Source organism: Ischnura elegans, chromosome 8 (genome assembly GCF_921293095.1).
Source record: "Ischnura elegans chromosome 8, ioIscEleg1.1, whole genome shotgun sequence".
NCBI classification, from domain to species: domain Eukaryota; kingdom Metazoa; phylum Arthropoda; class Insecta; order Odonata; family Coenagrionidae; genus Ischnura; species Ischnura elegans.
Genome location: NC_060253.1, coordinates 12,899,339 through 12,919,597, shown reverse-complemented (window position 1 = coordinate 12,919,597; position 20,259 = coordinate 12,899,339). Strand labels below are relative to the sequence as shown.

The 20,259-nt window shown below is 38.3% G+C and overlaps 1 protein-coding gene across 4 annotated transcripts in view; it reads left to right on the top strand.

Moving 5' to 3' along the window:
• LOC124163576 overlaps nucleotides 1-20,259 on the top strand; it is a 50,756-nt gene that overhangs the window by 7,514 nt on the left and 22,983 nt on the right. For all 4 annotated transcript variants that reach the window (XM_046540567.1, XM_046540568.1, XM_046540566.1 and 1 more), the window contains exons 4-12: nucleotides 1,149-1,226; nucleotides 1,691-1,759; nucleotides 2,312-2,479; nucleotides 5,346-5,504; nucleotides 7,214-7,564; nucleotides 11,325-11,607; nucleotides 14,594-14,656; nucleotides 14,782-14,865; nucleotides 15,742-15,888. In XM_046540567.1, the coding sequence (XP_046396523.1) occupies nucleotides 1,149-1,226; nucleotides 1,691-1,759; nucleotides 2,312-2,479; nucleotides 5,346-5,504; nucleotides 7,214-7,564; nucleotides 11,325-11,607; nucleotides 14,594-14,656; nucleotides 14,782-14,865; nucleotides 15,742-15,888 (1,402 nt within the window). The remainder of the gene's footprint in view (nucleotides 1-1,148; nucleotides 1,227-1,690; nucleotides 1,760-2,311; nucleotides 2,480-5,345; nucleotides 5,505-7,213; nucleotides 7,565-11,324; nucleotides 11,608-14,593; nucleotides 14,657-14,781; nucleotides 14,866-15,741; nucleotides 15,889-20,259) is intronic.

Here is a 20,259-nt window from a genome sequence, read left to right as displayed (position 1 = left end):
GTTGAATGGTGTGGCATTACGTCTTTAAATCTTCGAGATTGTGAACATAAGCCCTAGACACCGGAAACTCCGATCGTCTATCACTAGCTGGTTGAGGGAAAGACTCCACAAACAAGAATAATCAGTACTCAAAGAAACAATTGTCACAAAATTACGAGTCATTTTCAATCAATATGTATTAGAAGTAGAAATATTAAAAAACAGAATTATTACAGAAAACAACGATGATAACTAATGACCTCAAGAAGATTAGGAAAAACTAAGTACAAGCTGTACGATTTTGCAGAAATCACCCGTCTCAGCCGAGCCATCTATCCACCGCAAGATAGGGCTCGCCGAGCTCTGAAATGTGTCAGGGTGGAGGGGAGGGAATTTGCAAAGGAGTGGAGGGGTAATAGGGCGATGTTCAAGTTAGCTGCATCCGTGTAAATCTGCCGGTAGGCGCCCCTGTTGACTGGCACCACTGCAAAATGCCCGTCATCCAAGCCGGGATTGGATGAGAACCGCGTACCGCCGGAGATTTTCTTTCCTCTATCTCATGGGTTGGAGACATAACCAAGTGGGGTGATAGCTGGTAGAGGTAAGTCATTGGAATTCATGGAGGGGAAAGACATAGTGGGATGAGGTGTTGGAGGGAGAGAGAATTGTGATAGGACAAGTGGAGTACTTCTCACTCCAAACTGCATTCTTATGCCTCAGCACCCACTTCCCCTTGATTGCCAAGGAGTAGGTATTCCTCCGCCATACTACCTATGTAAGTCTTGATCTCTAGGTGGGCTGGCATCGTAGGACAGCGTTCGTAGGACAGAGTTCGGAGACAAGAGTTCGGAGACTTAGAGTCTCCGAGCCTTTGAGTCGAAGGGCCTTTGCGCAAAAAACCTTAGTGGGAGAAGTTCTGTGGAATTTCTGGGGGGGGGGTGTACACTAAAAAAATGCCACAATGGAATTCACTAAGTTGTAATCTATTTAACCTGTAATTCAAGTTTCTACTATATTAGCTTGAAAAGTATTGAAAATATGGTGCTAGTCAAGATTTGTAAGCATTTTTTAGTGGCCGTATGTGCTATTACGTACTTTTAAATTTGTAATATGGAAGCCTTTCATAAAAAAAATAATTTTAAAGTAATTATGACTTCTCTTTGTTGTAGGTTGACCAGAATGTAAAAGTAAAACAAATGAAGGCAATGGGAGAAGAAATGGAGGAATCGTCACAGCTTTGTCACATTGTAGGTTAAATTCTGTTTAATGTTCATGGTAGCCCTTAAAGACTTTCCACCACTATTCGGGAATCATAATTGACATTTATAATAGTGTAAAGCCCACTGGATCATAAAATGTGCACCCTATTTTTGGCGCTGAGCTTCAGGAAAAAAATTAAAAATAAAAATTCACCACAATATTGATTCTACTGTATGGGCATATCATTCATTTCCTCTAAAAGGGCAAATTTATTTATAAAGTCCTTATACTTTCTCATAAAGTAGTATTTGGCTGGCTCACAACCTTCCTAATTCAAGAACAGTATCTTTCAGTTGGTGTATTTACGATGTTGGTTGAGAAATGACAATGGTGTATGATAATATGTATTTCAAAATTTTACTTTTGAGGAACACCCCTTTTTCCTATAGTGACAGTAGAGAAACTAATTCATATCTCATTTCATGTGGCCAATTTGTCTTTCATCCCCCAGGCAGATGTTGGTCAATTGAATTTAAATCAGTTTGAATCTGGTGTCATCGATTCCCAGCAGCCAATGGTGGTAAGCATAGAAATTTATTCACTTCATACTTTTTTAAAAATTTATTGAATCAGAAGTCGAAAAACTTTCATTTGACCTTTTCATCTATGTTTTTCCCTTTTTTACTGAAGCTGAACTATTAAATTTTTAGTAGAATTCAATTTGGTGCCATTAGCGTAGAGAAGCCAGTGGGGATTAGCATAGATTTTTACACATAATCATGAGCTAATGATACGAATTCTTGGAATTCCAAGTTCCTAACATTAATAACTTTTTTAGCATCTGGTAAATTAAAAACATGGATGTACATATAATCCTATATCCCATATATTGAAGCAGTTATTGTCAATGCTAGTAGCTCCCAATGAAGGGGCTTATGTGCTGTTAAGCGGGATCTTGAGGGTAATGGCATATCTGAGTCCACTTTTTGGGCCGCAGTCACTTCCCATTCCTTCTGAAGTTTGTTCTTTCGGTTAAGGGAGCCTCTGCAGCTGTAACTGATGATCAGGTTGAAAGGGTTAGATTGTCTATATAGTTTTCTAGCATTATAATCTTCTAATTGTTTTCCGGCAGGTGAATAGAATTGGAATAGCACCCATGACAGAGGTGGGAGGAGAGCGTCAGCCAGATCCAGAGGAGTATAAGGCGTCGGCAGCAACAGAAGGGGGTGCTCCATTTATTGAATCCTATGGGAAGCAAGACGTGAAACAGGAACCTGTGGATTGGGACGAAGTTCCTCGGGTAATTCTCATACAGTACACTCTCGATTATCCTAATGGCTAATGATGGGGATGGATCGGAAAACACGGATAACCCAAACTTTCACTTTAATGTTTTGTAATGTTCATAATTTACGTAAAACAAACAATATTTTATTTTTTATGCAGTTATTCTGTTATTTAGGTGTGCTTCCCGGACTCATTGAGAGCTTTCTTCGAGAGTTTGCGATCTTTTTAGCGGCGATAACATGGTTGTACTCGTATTATTAATGCTCCATGTAAGGCCTGGTTTTGAAAAACCACACATTGGTGGCTGTGTGATCATGAATACAGAAAAGTGGTTTGCACAAATGCTTCAAAACCACTGCTCGACGTCGGAAACTACAGTGTCAGGCACCACGCCACGGTGTCGCGTCTCGAACAAGTTGCCCGGGTTGCAACTGCCACAGGACGTGTACCCGTGATCACGGAGCGCGGTTGCGCTCTGAGAAGCTTGGAAAACAGAAGCATGGTACTCCCGTGAATGCAGCTAACGCGCAATCACTTCCGTTTTACGAAGGGGAATTCTAATAGAAACAATAAGCCCGGTGTATCCTAGCATTAATGCAGTAATTCCAATGATTTTGCGTCCGATTTTATTTAAAAAAAAATCCCCAGAAAAAATTGAGCGAGAGTGAAAATCATTCACGGATAATCCGCAACCCGGATAAACTGCAGCAGGATAATCTGGAGTCTGCTGTATTTTATTTAAGAGAAAACGGTAGTCAGAGGGAATGTAAACGGCAAAAGGCAGGAGGTTTTGGAAACAAGGCTATCCTCTCCTAAGCAGGAGGCTGTAAGTTTTGGACCTCTGAGGGTGGCCTATGTTAGGATAGCCCAAATGTGCTCCAACGCATAAGGAGAGGTGACCAGTCTTGACAATTGCAGGAGGAAAGTTAGGCATTTATCTTCCGTAAGCATCTCTGATGGATTGGATCTGGACTGCTCATAGTTTTATTCTCCCTATCCTCTCATTAGTAACATTACCCGGTTTTTGCATAATCATATTTTCCAAGCCATCAAATTTAAACTAAATTATGTATGGGTGAAAGGAAGGACAAGAAATATCATAAAATCATGTATGTTTCTTAAGTCATGGATTTTTACAAGAATTAGTGAATTTCCATGTGAATCCATTACTGATTTGGAGAAAGCAATGAGAAAACTTGATGGAAATTTTTTTTTGCAGATGCAGAGAATCCAAAGTGTAAAGTGTGATTAAATACTTGAAAGGGACTGATTATCAATATTACATGTATAACTATCGATAGTTGGTTTTTCTCAGAAAAAATTTTTGAAGTACAATGTGAAGTCAAATCAACTCTTATAGAGCATTATTTGTCCAGAAGAAAATCATTTGGATACTTTATTCTACCCTAAATTGCCATCCCGGAGGAAAAACACGTGAAAACCAACATAGGCCACGATTAAGAGCGACCCAACTATCATTGTATCTACTGGGTTAAAACTGTGCAAATGTGTGTTAATTCACTGTGTTGCACTTATTTATTTCACTCCATTAGTTTTCACGCTAGAATTTCATTTGAAAATCGTAGAAACTCAACAGAAAGCATATGTCTCTTCCATGTTTAAAATTTTCAATTACATAAATGCAAATTGTTATAAAAATTAGGGATGGTTGGATCGGATACCTCAGATCCAAATATCTGCAGATATTGCCCTTCATCGGATACTTCAGATCCAAATTTTGCTGAAGGCATCGGAGAGCTCCAATCCTACCTTTGCATGCACTGTTGCACTGCGATGCTTATCCTACTCATGATCCATTTTGTTTAAAAGCTCTCGTAGGGGACATGCAACAGAAAAATGTTTACGGCAAAATACGACAGGCACATAGTGTGACTCTTACAAAGAAATTGAACAACCATCGGGAGAATCTCAATGCCATATGATAACAACCGCATCAAAAGTGACTACGTCGCAGGTTAATAAAATAAAAACACCCTCTGCCCTCCATCACCCCTTGCCTCTGATTATTTTTTTTCTTTCGGAGACCACACGTTCCATGAATCATTATTTTCGAAGGAAAATATCAAGTTACACAAGAACAATCAAAACATGTTTCATCCCTACCCCATCTCACTCACTGACCTTTTTCATCTTAACTGCTTCAATTCTTGAGTTCATTGTTTGGGCCGCGTTTTAGCTGCCTGACACAAATTGGTGTAAACCAAATAAAAAAAAGAACTTAGCTCCTCACCAAACTAAAATAAATTGTCCCACAGGGAATGTGTTAAGAAGCAGCTAGAATGAGAGACTGATGTGTAGTGCACCCCTTAGAGCTCCATGCCGCCCTCTTTTTCAAGAAACTCTCCATTCTCCCAATTCTGTGTGTTTACATGTTGAGTGCAATCATCTGTGCTAAATGCAATTTTGGTTTGTATGCTATCAATGATAGTATTCACGACCACTACACCAGGAACTCTAGCAATTTACATGTAAAGTTCATCAGAACCAGTAAAACCAGCCTTTCCCCCCTTAACATCGGACTACTACTATACAACAAGCTTCCTAGAAACATTAAGACCTTGGAAAAAATGTCTAGTTTTAAATTTAAGGTGAAGGAGTTCTTTTTGATACATTTATTTTATTCTATTGATGAATATTTAACTATGTAAATACGTTCTGTATGTATAATGGTTATTATTATTTCCTTAAATGTCTTTTTTTGTAACTAAACATTGACATGCCGTATATCATGGAACATGTATGTACCAAGATCTCCAGGCAAATAAATATTATTATTATTATTGACAGTTTGGCTGAAAGGGCTTAACAAAGTTAGATCAGCTTTCTAACATTATAATCCTCTCACTTTTTTCTGGCAGTTAAATGGAATAAGAATGGAATCTGTGGCAGAGTTAGAATATGTGTCCAAGCCAGAGTATAACACGTCAGCAGCAACAGAAGTGGGTGCTCCATTGATTGAATCTTACGGAAACCAAGACATAGATCAGGAATCTGTAGGTTGGGATGAAGCTCCTCAGGTAATTGCCTTGCTTTAATTAAATCTATGTCAGTGGAGAAATGATGAAACTTTGGTTAGCCTGTGTGTAGTAGTGTGGTGGTAAGTAAATGAATTCTATCATGGTGGAAGAACAAAACATTTTATTTTCCACAAATTTATTCAGATAGCACCATGTATTTCACAGCAGTGCGGCATTATCATGTGAAATTATTATGCCACAGTGTGGTGAACCACTTTGTATGATTTAAATTAATTTCTGTGGAAAATACACCTTTGCTATCCATCATGAATGTTTGAAATTTCCACCATGTCAAAACTGAAGCCAAACTTAAATACTGATGTATTTTATTATTTATTAATACAATGCCTGTCGTAAGAAAGTGCATATGGCTTGATTAGGAGAGTATTGACTGCTGTCAAATGCAGGCTATACTCTGCTAATAAAGGCTTTCATTACAAATCAAATAGGTATCCAAAAGATATCCATTTAATTGATTGGAAAAATTATTCAAACTTTATAGGAAAAATTTTAAGGTGCAAAATATTATTCAAAGCACTATAGAATTGGCTATAATTATCCTACCCTTTGTGACCCAATTTCCAGTTACTTAACTTCACTAACACTGCATCTGTTCCCAGTTATATAATTTAATGTTACAACTTATGGTGACAAGGGATCAGAGGATTATTCTGGAAATAAACTAAAAGCAGCTAAAATTGTTTCTTTTAAAGACTTTGTGGAAAACATACATTTAATGTGGAAATATATTCTTACATTATCTGTTTAACCTTGGGCATTCAATGTTAATGACTTGATAACCAAATTTTGTAGTTGATAACAGGTGTGTGGTGTTAGCTCAAAGCTTGTGCTTTAGGTATATTTCAGCACTTAGTTGCTTTTCCAACAGTCGGTAAAAATGGAAATGTTGTTCCAGAATGTCAGGAAATATTGTAATGGTACCGTATTTCTCCGAATATAGTTCCTCCCCCCCCCCCCCTAATTTTGAGGCTTGAGTTACGGGAAAAGTAAAAAAAAATGCATTTGAATATTGTCCCCCTTTTACCTTGGGCATTTTTGGAAAAATGGGGGAACTATATTCAGACATATACGGTATCTTTTAGCAATTAGCTGAATGTCATGTTGGAACATTCATTAGGTGCGGAATCACTGTGTTTCCTAGCAATGTCGCTCAGTGACGAAACTGGTGGAACTGGTGCTGGTTTAAAATTATTTATGTGAAATCTACGAAGTTTTCGATTCAACGTGGTCTCTTTTGTTGGGGAATGGCTTGCTTTCCTTTAATTCAATACCCATCCTTGGCTATGCCCAAACAGGGTAAAAGTCTTCATTAAAGTTATACTCTCATATAATGTTAATGTAAACGTATGACTTCTGTATTAAAAAATTTTAATTCCAGTTGTAGCGATTTTAAAGATTACCGTATATGTCTCAATATAGTGTCCCTTTTATTCCAAAAATGCCTGTGGTAAAAGTAAAGGGGGGGACTATATTCAAACGCATTTTTATTACTTTTCCCGAAACTGAAGCCTCAAAATTCGGGGGGGGGGGGACTATATTCAGAGGGGGACTATAGTTAGAGAAATACGGTACTCGTATTCGTCCTTCCCTTTCTTCCAATTCCAGTTATCATTTTCAATCTTCTTTTCTGAAATTATTAACTCAATTCTCAAGCTTAATGTAAATTTATCCATTCCTTGTATCTTCAGATGGATTGTGCGCAGACGGAACCTTTGCCAGAAGAGGAAAATTCATTTGGAAGCAGTGAAGAGGAAACATATATGGCCGAAAATATGAATAATGCTGATGGGGCGCCAGACCCATATTTTGTTGTGGAAACAAGCTATGCCGACTCTACCGATGTGGATGCAAACATGGCTGCAGACCCAAATATGATTGGGGTCACAGATGCAGCTGTGGCCGCAAAGATTCCTATTCCTATCGCTCAGGATTTGGGTCAGGGCTTGGACTCAGGTCATTTGATCATGCCGGCATCTCTCGCTGACCAAGCTGATACCAATCACGTGCAACTGCCATGGAAGCCAGTTCTCCGCACCAAGGTACTGAATTCTCATAAATATAAACATGGGGATGGTTTCGCTTTGTCCCGTTTGTCACACCTATCAACGGTAATGGTGGGTTAGTGCGACTTATTCATTGGTTCTGATTCCCGTTAAGTTCCAGACAATGGTTTTTTTGCGGGTAATACAAGTGGAATGTAACTGACTCATTTTTAAAATTAATGAAAAATGGCCCAACGGGAGTGAAAGCGTTAAGAAATACATAATGGCCAGAATGAGGAAGATTTTTTTATTGTTAACTTTCATCTACCAAATAATTTAAATTAATCATAATTTAATTTCTATGTGAACCTCCCTATAAGAAGAGCATATTACCGTATTTGTCTGAATATAGTCCCCCCTTTTTTTCCAAAAATACCTGTGGTAAAAGTAAAGGGGGGACTTCATTGCTAAGCATTTTTTAAAATTTTTCTCAAAACTTGTAAACAAACCGCCATGTCGTTTGTCACAATAAACAAATTAACAATCATAGTGAGGAGGTAACAATAGTAGTGAGGGATGCGAGAGAAAACTAAGGGGAGTTGTGGGTTGAGAGAGAGCTACGAAAAAGACATGTTTTATAAGATCGGCAGAATAAAGAAAAAAGAGAGGACGCAAAGAAAAAGGAGGCGCCCACAAGAGAGAGAGAACCGATAGAAGGAAGGACGGGTGAATAAAAAAAGAGGTGGAGAAAGATCGAGAGAGAGGGATCGTGGAGGAAGATATCCGGCAGAGAGTGGAGTTGTGGAGTACTGTACTATCCGGCAGTGTTTGGGTGGAGATCCGAGCAGTGAACCCGATAAGTAGACTTGAATGATTATTATAAATACACAAGGGGAAGAGTTAAAAGCCCATTGGAATATAAAAGGAAGTTATGCAATCTGTTTGTTATAATGATCGATTGTAAATTGGGCCCAATTAGTCTTACTTCATGATATTCTGAATATATAAGTGTAAAAGTGATATTTTGTGCATGTTATTTCATAATTAAGTGTGTTTCTATACCCTAAGGTAACACGAAACCAAATAAATAGGAGGTGAGTAGTGTTACGAACTGAACCATCAAAATTAGGGGGGGGGGGGAGGGACTATATTCAGAGTGGGACTATATTTGGAGAAATACGGTGTATTAAATAGATACAGTAAAACTTTGATTTTACGCAGTTGGAGGGACCGAAATATGGGCACTGTGTAAAATCAAAGTGTGTAAAATCAAGAGTTGGTAATGAGGAGGAGTATAGTTTTCAGGATAACTCTTGCTCATTATTTTTAGAACCCTTAGTCATACACTTGTATAGTTCTGATTTGAACCAGAACCGGATCCAGAAAAAGTCTCATATGTGTGCCTTTATGGTAAAAGAGCATGAAATCCTTTTCAGTCGTATCAGATATATGTTTCCTGGATTCAATTACTCATTTGGGGGCAAGAAAATGAAGCCTAATAATCTTATTTTCTCACAAGCAACACCACAGATGACGTGTTACCTTGAGAAAAACAACGTTGCATTCCTGAACAATGTTTCCCATGGTTGAATAACATGGTAGAGTTGCTAGCATTTCTGGCGCTAAGATTACTTCTGTTACCCAGGAGAAATGTTGCAATGGTGATACTAAATGCTCGCAGAGAAGCTAATTTTCGAAAATATTCTCATTAAAAGCAGTTTTCAGGAAATCCGTTTAACCACCTGCGAACAAACAAAGATTGGGGATTGAAGAAATGAGATATCTGAGGATAGTCATCCAAATTAATCCCATTAACAGGGAGCAAAATTTTGCTAATACATCACAAAGGCTTTACACCCTGTGGGCCTGGGTTCAAGTCCTGGCAGTAGCAGAAACTTATCAGAGATGGCATCTTCATCTTCGACCTGAGGACGCTGGCAGCAGTGCCAGCGAAACTGTTGTCATCACCAACAAACCTACGCGGTTGCACCGGAAACATGGAGAAATTGTTATCAGAGATGGCCCTATCCCTACTTGAGAGTAATGTGGAGGACACTTCCAGTGCACCACTCTGTCCAGCAGATGGGACGTTAAGCCCTTTAAGGCCTATCATTACAGCCTGGCTAATGCCAATATAGGGTTCCTATCCCCCCAGCCCTTACTTCATGGCACTAATGACCCCAGCTATCAGTATCCTCCTTCCAAATAGCATACCAAGAATAATATGGAGCACATAGGACCCGGGATATTCGGAAAATCAGATTTTTCCGGTGTTTAGATCACTTTTTTAAAGTGAGCTATTTAAATAACCGCGCAACTACCGTCAAAAATTATTAATAGTCCGGAACAATCTTCCTTCTTTATAATTTTTACGTATTAAAAAACCATTTTCCCATGAAAATTTAGCATAAGTAGATAGAATCTACCGGGTATAGCTTCTCTGTCGGCATTCTTCCGCGAATTCAGCGCCGGGACGTTCGGCTCACAAGCCGTGTGACTCATCTTAACGTAATATTTTGCTTCCCCTTGTCTGATAACGACACCGGACACTTTTTGTATTTCGATTTAATGGTACTAAGCCATTCCTGAGTTTAAAGGGACTGCCTTATCACTCACGTCTTGATTTGACTTCAATGATTGCATGACGATTGACGACGCGAGTTATTCCCCGAGGGCATTAACTCCCGTTCCGTTAAAAATAAACGCTTGCCACCTAGCGGAGTTAAGCTATTAGCTATTGAAGTTCCAACCATGTTTCATTTAAACCCACTGAAAATGAGATACAAGTTGAATCAGCTCTAATAAGCGCGCCGCGCAATCAACTTTCCCTCGCCTCCATTCGTCCCGCAGATGTGGGGTTAGCCCGCGGAATGAGACAACATATGCTTTTACCATCGTGTTGAATCACCATCGACTTACGTCCATACTAGAAGTACGACTATCTTTTTTGGATCACCTTGGAAGCCAAAATGTTGGCACGGGAGGATTTTTAACGGCTAATTTCGCCGTCATATTTCGCTGGGGCGAAGGAAAACATAGCGTTCGCAAAATTCTAGAAAACCTTCCGTTAGGGATAGATATTCCATAGTTCATAATTCCGGATTAACGACCATCTCCTGTAATTACAATATATATGTTATAAAAAGCGTCGATCAATAAGTCGAATAATAAACGAAAGGTGATAATGTTAATATCTCCGGCGATCATTTGTCTTGATCACGCATACACGGCGATTGCCGTATATTTTAGGTTTCGATATCCTTCTACGGCAAATTTTAACTAAGAGCGATATTCGCGTTCGTAAAGGAGCCTGAAATATTAATGAGAGGTCGTAGGGGGAAGCAATAATTAGATTCGCGATGTTTTTAGTTTCACGATCAACAGCGCGACGTCATTTCAACCGTTCTTGTATTCATTTTTGTAACTCATTTAGACGAATAAATAACCTAACTTCATATTGCTCCAGTCGGGATTTTCAAAACGTGTCGAAAGACAACTGCGTAAAATCAAGATTAGCGGCCTCTTTGGGGCTGGGGTTATGCTGCGCAAAATCGAAAAAACTGCGTAAAATCAAGAAAAGATGTAAAATCGAAGTTTCACCATTGGAATTCCCTATGCTTTCCGGCCGGACTTGAGTGCCGCTGCGTAAAAACGAGACTTGATGTAAAATCAAAGTGCGTAAAATCGAAGTTTTACTGTATTTAGAAATTTCTTGAAAATGACATTTCCTCATTATGTGATTTGTTCAAGTCTTTCCATACAATTTGCTTCACCTTTTTCTTCCCCATTGACAATTCGCTCCTGCATTTTCTTTCAGATCCGTGTTTCAGAAAACTTTCAGAAAGGGGGCACATTTTGTTGTGTGAATAATTGCCGGAATTCGGTGTACACTCCTGGTATTCAGTACGTGAAATTACCCAAGAATGTTGAACTGGCTAGAGAACTCCTGGCTAGCATTGGGCAGTTGCACCTCCTGCCAAATGATTTGAGTCACCTCATGTCACGTATAATCTGCATGGATCATTTTGCACCACCAGTGGTGTGTGGGGAAACTAACAGACTAATTTTTGGGCCGTTGCGTTCAGATATTCTAGTGTCAGGTGAGTGAATTCAAAGTAGTTTTAGATGTTAAAGGTTTTACCTGGGAATAGACAGATCCAGGATTTTTTTTTACCCAAAATGTGGTGGTACTAGGAAAAAGTGCCAACATAAATTTAAGAATTTTGTAGCTCTTCGTGAAGAAACACTTTATGAAGTGATCATTTTTTATATCAATGTAATTTTTGTATTTTACTTTTACATCAATGTAATTTTTTTATTTTACTGAAAAAGAATTATTTGTTGGTTGCAATATTCTTATAAATTAGATATAGTATAAAACAAAATATGCATTAACTTATTACGATTTAAAGTTCAGTATGCCCTTGAGCCGATATATCGGCCCGAGGCACTTTTTGCTGGTGGAGCAAAAGCAGATAGTATATCAGCCCGTGCCACTAAGAGGGTTAATGTCCCAGATTTCAAGTGTTGGATCTTCAAATATTTTTGGATCTCAGTGCATTTTAATTGCATGCTAAAAAAATAAGCTATTAAAGAATTCAATCCTTTCTGGCTTTATGAAATTAATGAAATGCTATTTTCCATTTGAGGTACAGAGTAAAATCATGGATATCATAGATTTACATATTTGTTACCACTTAAGGATAGGTTATGACCAAGGAGGTCGTGAATACACTGGAGGTGCTGTATTCGAGTCTTAAGTGTGGTCGGAATTCCGCCATCTTGGTTTGACCATTTTCGGACTTAGTCTTGAACAGTGTACATATATAATCAAGTATTCTATACCTTTTATCGCCTCTGATTTATGAAATGAAAATGCTACAATTACTTCTTGATTGTTGTCGAAGTTTAAAAAACAGCATGAACTGAGTTGTGCACCTAATATTTTGAAGGAATAATGTCTGTGTCGTGCAAGGACTTGCTGCTGTCATTTTATTAGTATATTGAACCTAAATCTAATATCACGTGCATATTTAGTGGAGATCATGAATCAGAAAAATTTTGAGATGGAAGAAGAATACATGACTGCACCTAAATAAGCAAACAACTTGCCTACGAAGAGAGGTTTTCACTTAATTCTGAGAATAAATTTCGTTTTAGGTTTAAGACAATGTTTGCTTGCTTGGATTGAAGGATTCTCACATGGCCACCCTTAGGCGTGCTCAATAAAGTAATAACTCAAAATCTGCCAATGTGAACATGTCATGCACATTCCCTTAACCCTTTCCCTACGAATGACAAAATATGTGGCAGGATGTTTCTTGACCCGGAAGACGAAAGCAGCAAATTTTCGTCAGAGGTTTTTCTACGCAAGCGATCGAATGCCAAAAATGTAAGTTTCCGTGCTAACCCTGTTTTATGACGGTCACGGGTTCGCAAAGTTTTAGTTTTGGAACCCAACAATGCGGGACTTAGGCCGTACCCTCCAAATCTGTGAGCCGGTACCCGAACTCCTCGTCTTACATTTCCCCTCCTTGTGGTAAGGGACTGCAGTCATTCAATTGTTCATTCAGTCAGTTTTCAAAGTAAATATTTTTTCCTTTCTCAAAAAATATAAACTAAGAATTGAATTCTTTGTCTTTTGAGCAGAGTTTACACGTTTTAAACGAAATTCTATGATAAATATTAACTTATATCTCGATTTCAGTATGAACGTCAACATGGAAATTGTTGCTACATTAAATGTGTTAATATGGTCAGTAGAGCTTCGTTCAAAATTTGACAATTGTCAGAATTAAAACGTGGAATTCAATTCGAAGTCTGCAAGTTACGTGCAAGCAACAATTATCCATATAGCTAATTCAAATAAACGAAACATGATTGACCGCGAACCAATGCCACTGGTATGGTTATAAACCCCGAGAGGAGGGAGCCCAACTACCCTTGGAGTCCGAAATAATAAGCAAGACCCATCTTAAAGAATGTACTGCGAAAATGCTCCATACGGAGGGCAAGGAAGAGTGTCTTGGGGCTCAGTAGAGCATTCGTGCTAAGGCGAGAATTCCACTGTCTCATAAGGGTTAATGTGCAATGGTAAGATTGTTCATAGACAGTGAGGTAACATTGCCACAATGTCCACGTTGTCATGTAACATTGTGCTCGTTGATGCAATATTGTACAGTGAGTCCTCTTTTAACGTCACTTACCGTTCCTGAAAAATGTGGCGATAAAAGAAATGACGTTAATCGAAACATAATAACCCAGAAGAAACAATGTGAAAAGTGAATATCGGCTCCTAGACCTCACAATTCCTGTGCGAAAAAATTTTAGCATATCATATCTGGGGCATTTTTTACGATGTGAATGCCAAACTATGGCATAAATACGAGTTCCTGTCTTCATCGACGACAATAGCAGCAGTGACGTAAATCCTTCTACATTTTTGTATCTTCCTGCATTTGCTTTTCGGCTTCGCTATGGTGGTCGCCCGGGCATCATCATCGCTGAAACATCGTCGCAGTTACAGGAACCATTATAATTGCGAACACGGTGAAAAAAGTGACGACAAAAATTCCGAGTTCTACACGGAAAAATGCCTTGAAATCACTTTTTAGGTTCCTGAAAACCATTATGTCTAGTAAAACCTTGCGCACCTACCTAAGAATTCATTTAGCAGAAAATTTGCTAAAACCTTAATTGCAATTAACAATGAACACACCGTTTTACACTTTGTATGGACTGACTGTATTACCGCCCTCCAAACGAACAACCTGCAACGCCTGCCTCTTCGCCTTTTTTCTCGCGCGAAATTTAAAAGACTTGATGTTATCGCATAGCGAAGGTGCGATACACAAATTTCATGACATTATCGCAAAATGAAGTTAAACAGGGTGGCGTAGAACAAGGACTCACTGTACTTAAAATTAAGAAAAAGTAAGAAATAAGTCTGTCAGACATCTAGAATTCTATAACTTCAGTTTTGTAGATAACAGTTTGTATACAATACTTATAAGATGGCTGGATTTTGATTGGACCTTATATTTTATCTCTCAAAGCTCTAATCGTAATACATAATTATTTTCACAGGAAGTGGTCATCAGTCACGGTCCACTGATCAAACTGCATTAAACATGAGAATTGATAGCCCTGGTAAGTTCTCCAGACTGCTTGTACTTTAGAATATACCTAGAGTTGTACTGGGTTAAAAGATTTATTGTGACAAAATGTGAAAAATACTATGAAATATTAAAAGATGCTGTTTTTTTCATTTCCAGCCTCTCACACTGGTAAACGCTCTAGCTCGGTACGACTTAATGTGCTCAGGAAAAAATCTTCTATGTCACCCTCAGCTACTTCCCGTGAGTTTTCTAGTTTTTTGTGTTGTGGTTTTATTTGATTTTTTCTTCTTTATTTGATCGACATTGCTATGGCTCTTAAATACGCCTCTATGGATCTAAATAGTCTCTGCATTGAATCCCATAGTCTCACTGAATATTAAAGGTATGACTGAACTAGTACATAAAAGCACCCCTCGGCAACTTTTTCATCGGAAAATCTTCCCACCAGAGTTATAAAAAAATGATTCAACACCCTAGAATTAATAAAAGTTTTCAAAGTTATTTTAACTCCCAGATGCTACACTATTGTGCATGAGTATGGGACAAAATAATTAGTTTTAATTAGGGATGGACGAATCCAGAATTTTTTTCGGATCCGAATTCGGATCAGATCCTTGATTTTCAGAGCCAGATCTTTCGTATCGGATATTTTCGGATCCAAATGCATTTTCAAATTCCTGACGCTGAGATTCCCCCGATGATTGTTCAATCTCTTGGAAAGAGTCACACTATGTGCCAGTTGTATTTTACATTTTTCATTTTCCACGGCTGAAATTCTCCAACGTAACCTCTGCGAGAGCTTTCAAACAAAACGGTTCTTGAGTAGGACAAGAATCACATGCAAGGGCACATTTCAAGATAGAATCGGAACTCTTTCCACCCTTTTTGCATTTACTGAAGCTATTATTAAAAATTTCGGATCCAGATCCAATGTCTTCCGTGACTTTGGATCTGATGTATCCGATGAAGGGCAATATCGACGGATATTTTGATCCGAGGTATCCAATCCGACCATCCGTACTTTAAATGTGACATATCCTAAGTATTCAGAAATAAAAAAAAACAAAATGGTAAATTATTATTCTGGAGAATTACATATATTTATTCCTCTTACAGCTGCTCCCTCACCAATACCTGATAACTGTGCTCCTCTTACTATTACTCTTGATGATAAAACTGCTGATGCCGGTGCTGCAACTACAAAGCCTCGTGTTAAAGCTCCAAGGAAGCAGGCATTAACGTCCCGTACCTATATGCCCACCAGTAAGTGGTCCAAATGATTTTCTCTACATTTTTAGGGTAAAAGAGTAATATTTTTCATTTGTAAAGGTTGAACTTGTTTTTCTTATTCCTTTGGCTGTGTTTGCAACTATGCAAGTCTTCTACTGTACGCAGGAATGTATTGAGGGGGCAGACGCTCATAGGAGCAGAGCAGGTGGTTAAGCCCTTGTATACTCTTGTCTTTCTGCCAATCGAATTTGCTTTACTGAGGGAGAAATTTGCCATAAAAATATGTTGTGACTCTGCTGAAATTCAAACTCGGATCTCCCAATGCTAACCAGTCACGTCACCAAGCCATCTTTTTTGAAGGTAAATTTCTAACAAGGGTTTAACGGAACGTGGTGTTTACGTCTCAAATCCACAGTGGCACAAGAGATGGAGGCTGTGTTTACTATGCCACTGTGGCCTGTTGGTGGAAAGGAAGTCCTTGACTTACGAACAAGATGAGTTCCGAGACCTTGTTTGTATGTTGAATTTGTTCGTAAGTTGAAAAACCCATTCAAAGCATCAAAAAGTTGAGTTGTCTTGCAGAATGCAGCTCTGCATTACAATTTTGCGTTAACTCATGACTGTCACGAAGTTAACTAGCACGATTCTCTATTGGCCATCAGTTTCCCAATACTCTATCAGTTGTATTTAGTGATGATATTTATCGAGCAAAATTTTTGAAGGCATGACCCCTAAGGATAGTAACTATATACATTATAGTTTTCTACTCTTTTCGAAATGGAATCCCTGGATTATGTTCTCACCGCACAAATTATTTCATCAAAAATGGGTAATTATGAAACTCAAAAACTTGAATGGAGTTGCTCAATTTGAGCTCACTTTTCATGGAAAGCAATGAGTAAAATTATTTGGAGAGTGGGAGTTGGCTGAAATAAAAGTTTACGACCGTTGGCAATCTTTATCCATCTGCTGGGGAATTCCAGGGATTCCAGTGACTATTCACTTCACGTAAAATTTTGCTATTTCATCACCCGTCTTCTGGCCTAAAATGAGTTTGTCGTAATTTTAAGTGTAGTATCTCAGTAGAATTTTGTACAGCTGCATCGAAACATGGAATGCCAGACAAGACAACGGAATTAAAATGTCAATCACTCTTGACTCATGTAAGATTTGTACTATCCAGCAGCCATTGCTACGCGTGAGTCGGCACGTAGGCATGCTAGTCCAAAGTGCAAGTCTACGAGAGGACCCGCTCGTGATCGGCGGATGTCGGTTCAGGGGTAGATAAGAGGGTTTTTTGGACCTTCCCGTGGGGAAGATTAAAAGGGTATGCCTAGCTTGGCTCGGGGCTGAGTTGTGGCATGGCTTCTCGCTGTGGTGGTCACACGGCCAAGAGGCAGGGGACATATTTGTTCTTTCGTAAAGGGAATAAAGTCACTGCTTTTTTATTCAGAGTGACTCCTTTTTTTTCTACCACCTGATCCTTCCATTCGAGAGACGTTCGTATTGTCGCTAATATCTCGTTCGAAGACGAGCGGGATACGACAGATTAAAAAATGCGAAGAATAGAATGCCATTTTAAGTCAACATTTACTTATGAGGTTGTAGCAACTTCTTGGCTTGAATTGAATACTTTTAAATTTTTTAATACAATGCATGTTAACTATCCATTTTTATTCATAAACTTATATATAAAAAAAAAATAAAATATAAAAATACATAAATATAACGAACGTGCTGCGCCCGCTCCCAGCGGCCTTCCCCCATCCTTTTCAATGCAGATCCACAGGGGGATAGGCGCGTTTCTAATTTTAAAATGTAGAAAATAAAGGCAGGGTCTTATGTACAAATTTAATTGGAATGTTCATGTACAAATTGAGGTCAGAGGACCTCTTTAACCCTTTCGCGCCGGATCTTCGTTGAAGGAAATTCTTCCTCAATACGAGTCTCTTGAAAGTTTTCTTTACTCCTCTGTACGAAGCCTTTCCATGTCGACTAAAGGCAGTGGGTCCTTCCCGAAACATTTTTGGACCCAACTCGGTGGGGCGCCGATCCTTTTCCTCGGCCTCTGTCCCTGACCCTAGAGGGATTAAAAGCCCCTTCCTAGCACGAGTCCGTGGTCAACTAGCTAAAATATTAATGCAGAATATATGCAAATACTTGTTGTTCATATCGATTTTTTTTAATTCAAAATGAATTTCGTGTTTTTTTCTGAGCATGCAGAAATTTTAAACGAAGTTCTAACGTTTATATAGACGGATTTAGTGTATTTACTAGTTGTTCTATAACTCTGTTGATATTAACGTTAGAATTTCGTTTGAAATTTCCATGTGGTCAGCAAAAAAAGATGAATTCATTTCTAGCATTGGATTTCAAATGTAAGCAACAAATATTTTTTTGGAAAACACACTGCAAATAACAGTAGTTGACCGCGTGGAGAGGATAGGAAAGGGTCGACCTGAACGGCCAAAGAAGGGACTGGGCTCGCACTAAGGCGGATCACAAGGGGCGACCGCGTCCATGGGTCTACTGTGTCCGCCACGGTCACTTTTTTCGACCTGTGCCGCACCGGCGCGGCATTCGTTGGTTATGGTAGGAAAATTCACGACGCACAGGTGTGGCATTCGTAGTTGAGGGAAAAAAATCCTCGCCGCACAAGTGAGGAATTCGGCGCGAAAGGGTTAAACACAAAAATGGAAGTAATTACACTATCCTCTGTTAAACGCACATGATGACTCATACTTACGTATCAACAGGAGACTTGAATGTGGAATCAGCCACATTTTGATAAAAGTTATTTAAAGAATGCGAGATATTGTTGCAAATGAACCAATGTATCAGTTTGTGCGCCATTAACATCAGGAATATTTACGTTTTTATTTTTTATTTTTTTATTTTTTTTATCGTTTTTGTTTTTGTTTTTTTTTTGTTTTTTTAATTGTTTTTTGTTTATGTTTTTTTGTTTTTTTTACTGTTTTTTTTTGTTCTGTTTTTTAATTACTTAAAAACCGATTTTAGGAAACAGTAGCTATATATAGGAAGTAAGATATGCCGTCACATGTTCTCTTATAAATTCTGTGCATTTTGGTACCTCATTTGTAGAGTTTGGTTGTGTATAAGTTGAGAAAAAGGCATCTATACAGTAGAAATAATATAGAAGATTCAGTAAAACCTCTATGTAGTGAACCTCTTTGCATCATAAACCTCCATACTTCATACCACCCTTACGGACCCGTCAGATTTACATGTAAATTTATAGGCAAACCTCTTTGTAGTGAACCTCTTTTATCTCATAAAACCTCCACTTATCATACCAAGGAGACACCCCCGAAATGGCCAAACTACCTCTGCAAATCGTACCGAGACAGCTAGAGGCCATTAATGCAGCTGTGATTACGTACATGAAATGACATTTTCAGTGATAAATTTTTCACGCTTATTTTTTTTCTTATACACCTTCAATGTGCTGTAATTTACACATTACTCATTAGTTGTGGCCATTTTGTTGAATATGAGAGCATATCTAACAATAAATAAGAAAAAAAAGTATCCAACTGTCTTAATCATTTTCAGTGACTGTTGAATTAAGAGAGATCATATCGTTTTTCTCTTGAACCATGGTAAAAATCACGTGATAGAGCTCGCTTTCTGTTATCATTAAATAATAAATATATGTTCACTAATGCATGCATGTTTGTTTTAACGCATAAAAATAATGGTTTAAAAGACAGTACAGAGTGCCTTTCATTTCGGAAGGATATGAAAAAATTTTGCCTATCACTGAAACCACTCTATAGTGAACCTCAAATACATACATCGAATTGCCCAAATTTTGGTCCCTTCCATTACGATGTAAAGAGGTTTTACTGCATTAATTAAAAGTATTGAAGTGATTTCGGGTGTTTAAAATTCTTATCTATCGGAGTAATCACACAAGATTAACCTGTAATTTTGTAAAATTTCCATGAAAAACTGTGAGTAATGCATGAATTTTTCTGCTTTGACTGACTGGACACCCTTGATTCACTTCTTGGGATTTTCACTATAGGCTGGTTTCCTATTATTTTTTTATTATCTAAATCGAAAGATTTTTACTCCTGGAGTACGTATTTCACACTTTTAAATGACGATATCTATTTTTCGCGGTTAAATGAAAAGTGAAAAATTTCAAGTGCACGAAAACGCGATGGCTAAGTATGAATGCTGGGAAAAACCCCGTGTGACGTCGTTCCGCTGCTGCAAGTGAGGTGCCCTTGGGGCGAGGCTTTGAGCGCTGATACGACGCAGGATGCTAGCAGGTAGTGCTTGGCTTTAATAATGATTATTAATACCTTATCAAACGAAGAAAACTTTCCAACCTTAGCTAGTTTTATTAGGTGATTATTAAGACATGTTTCCCTGAGC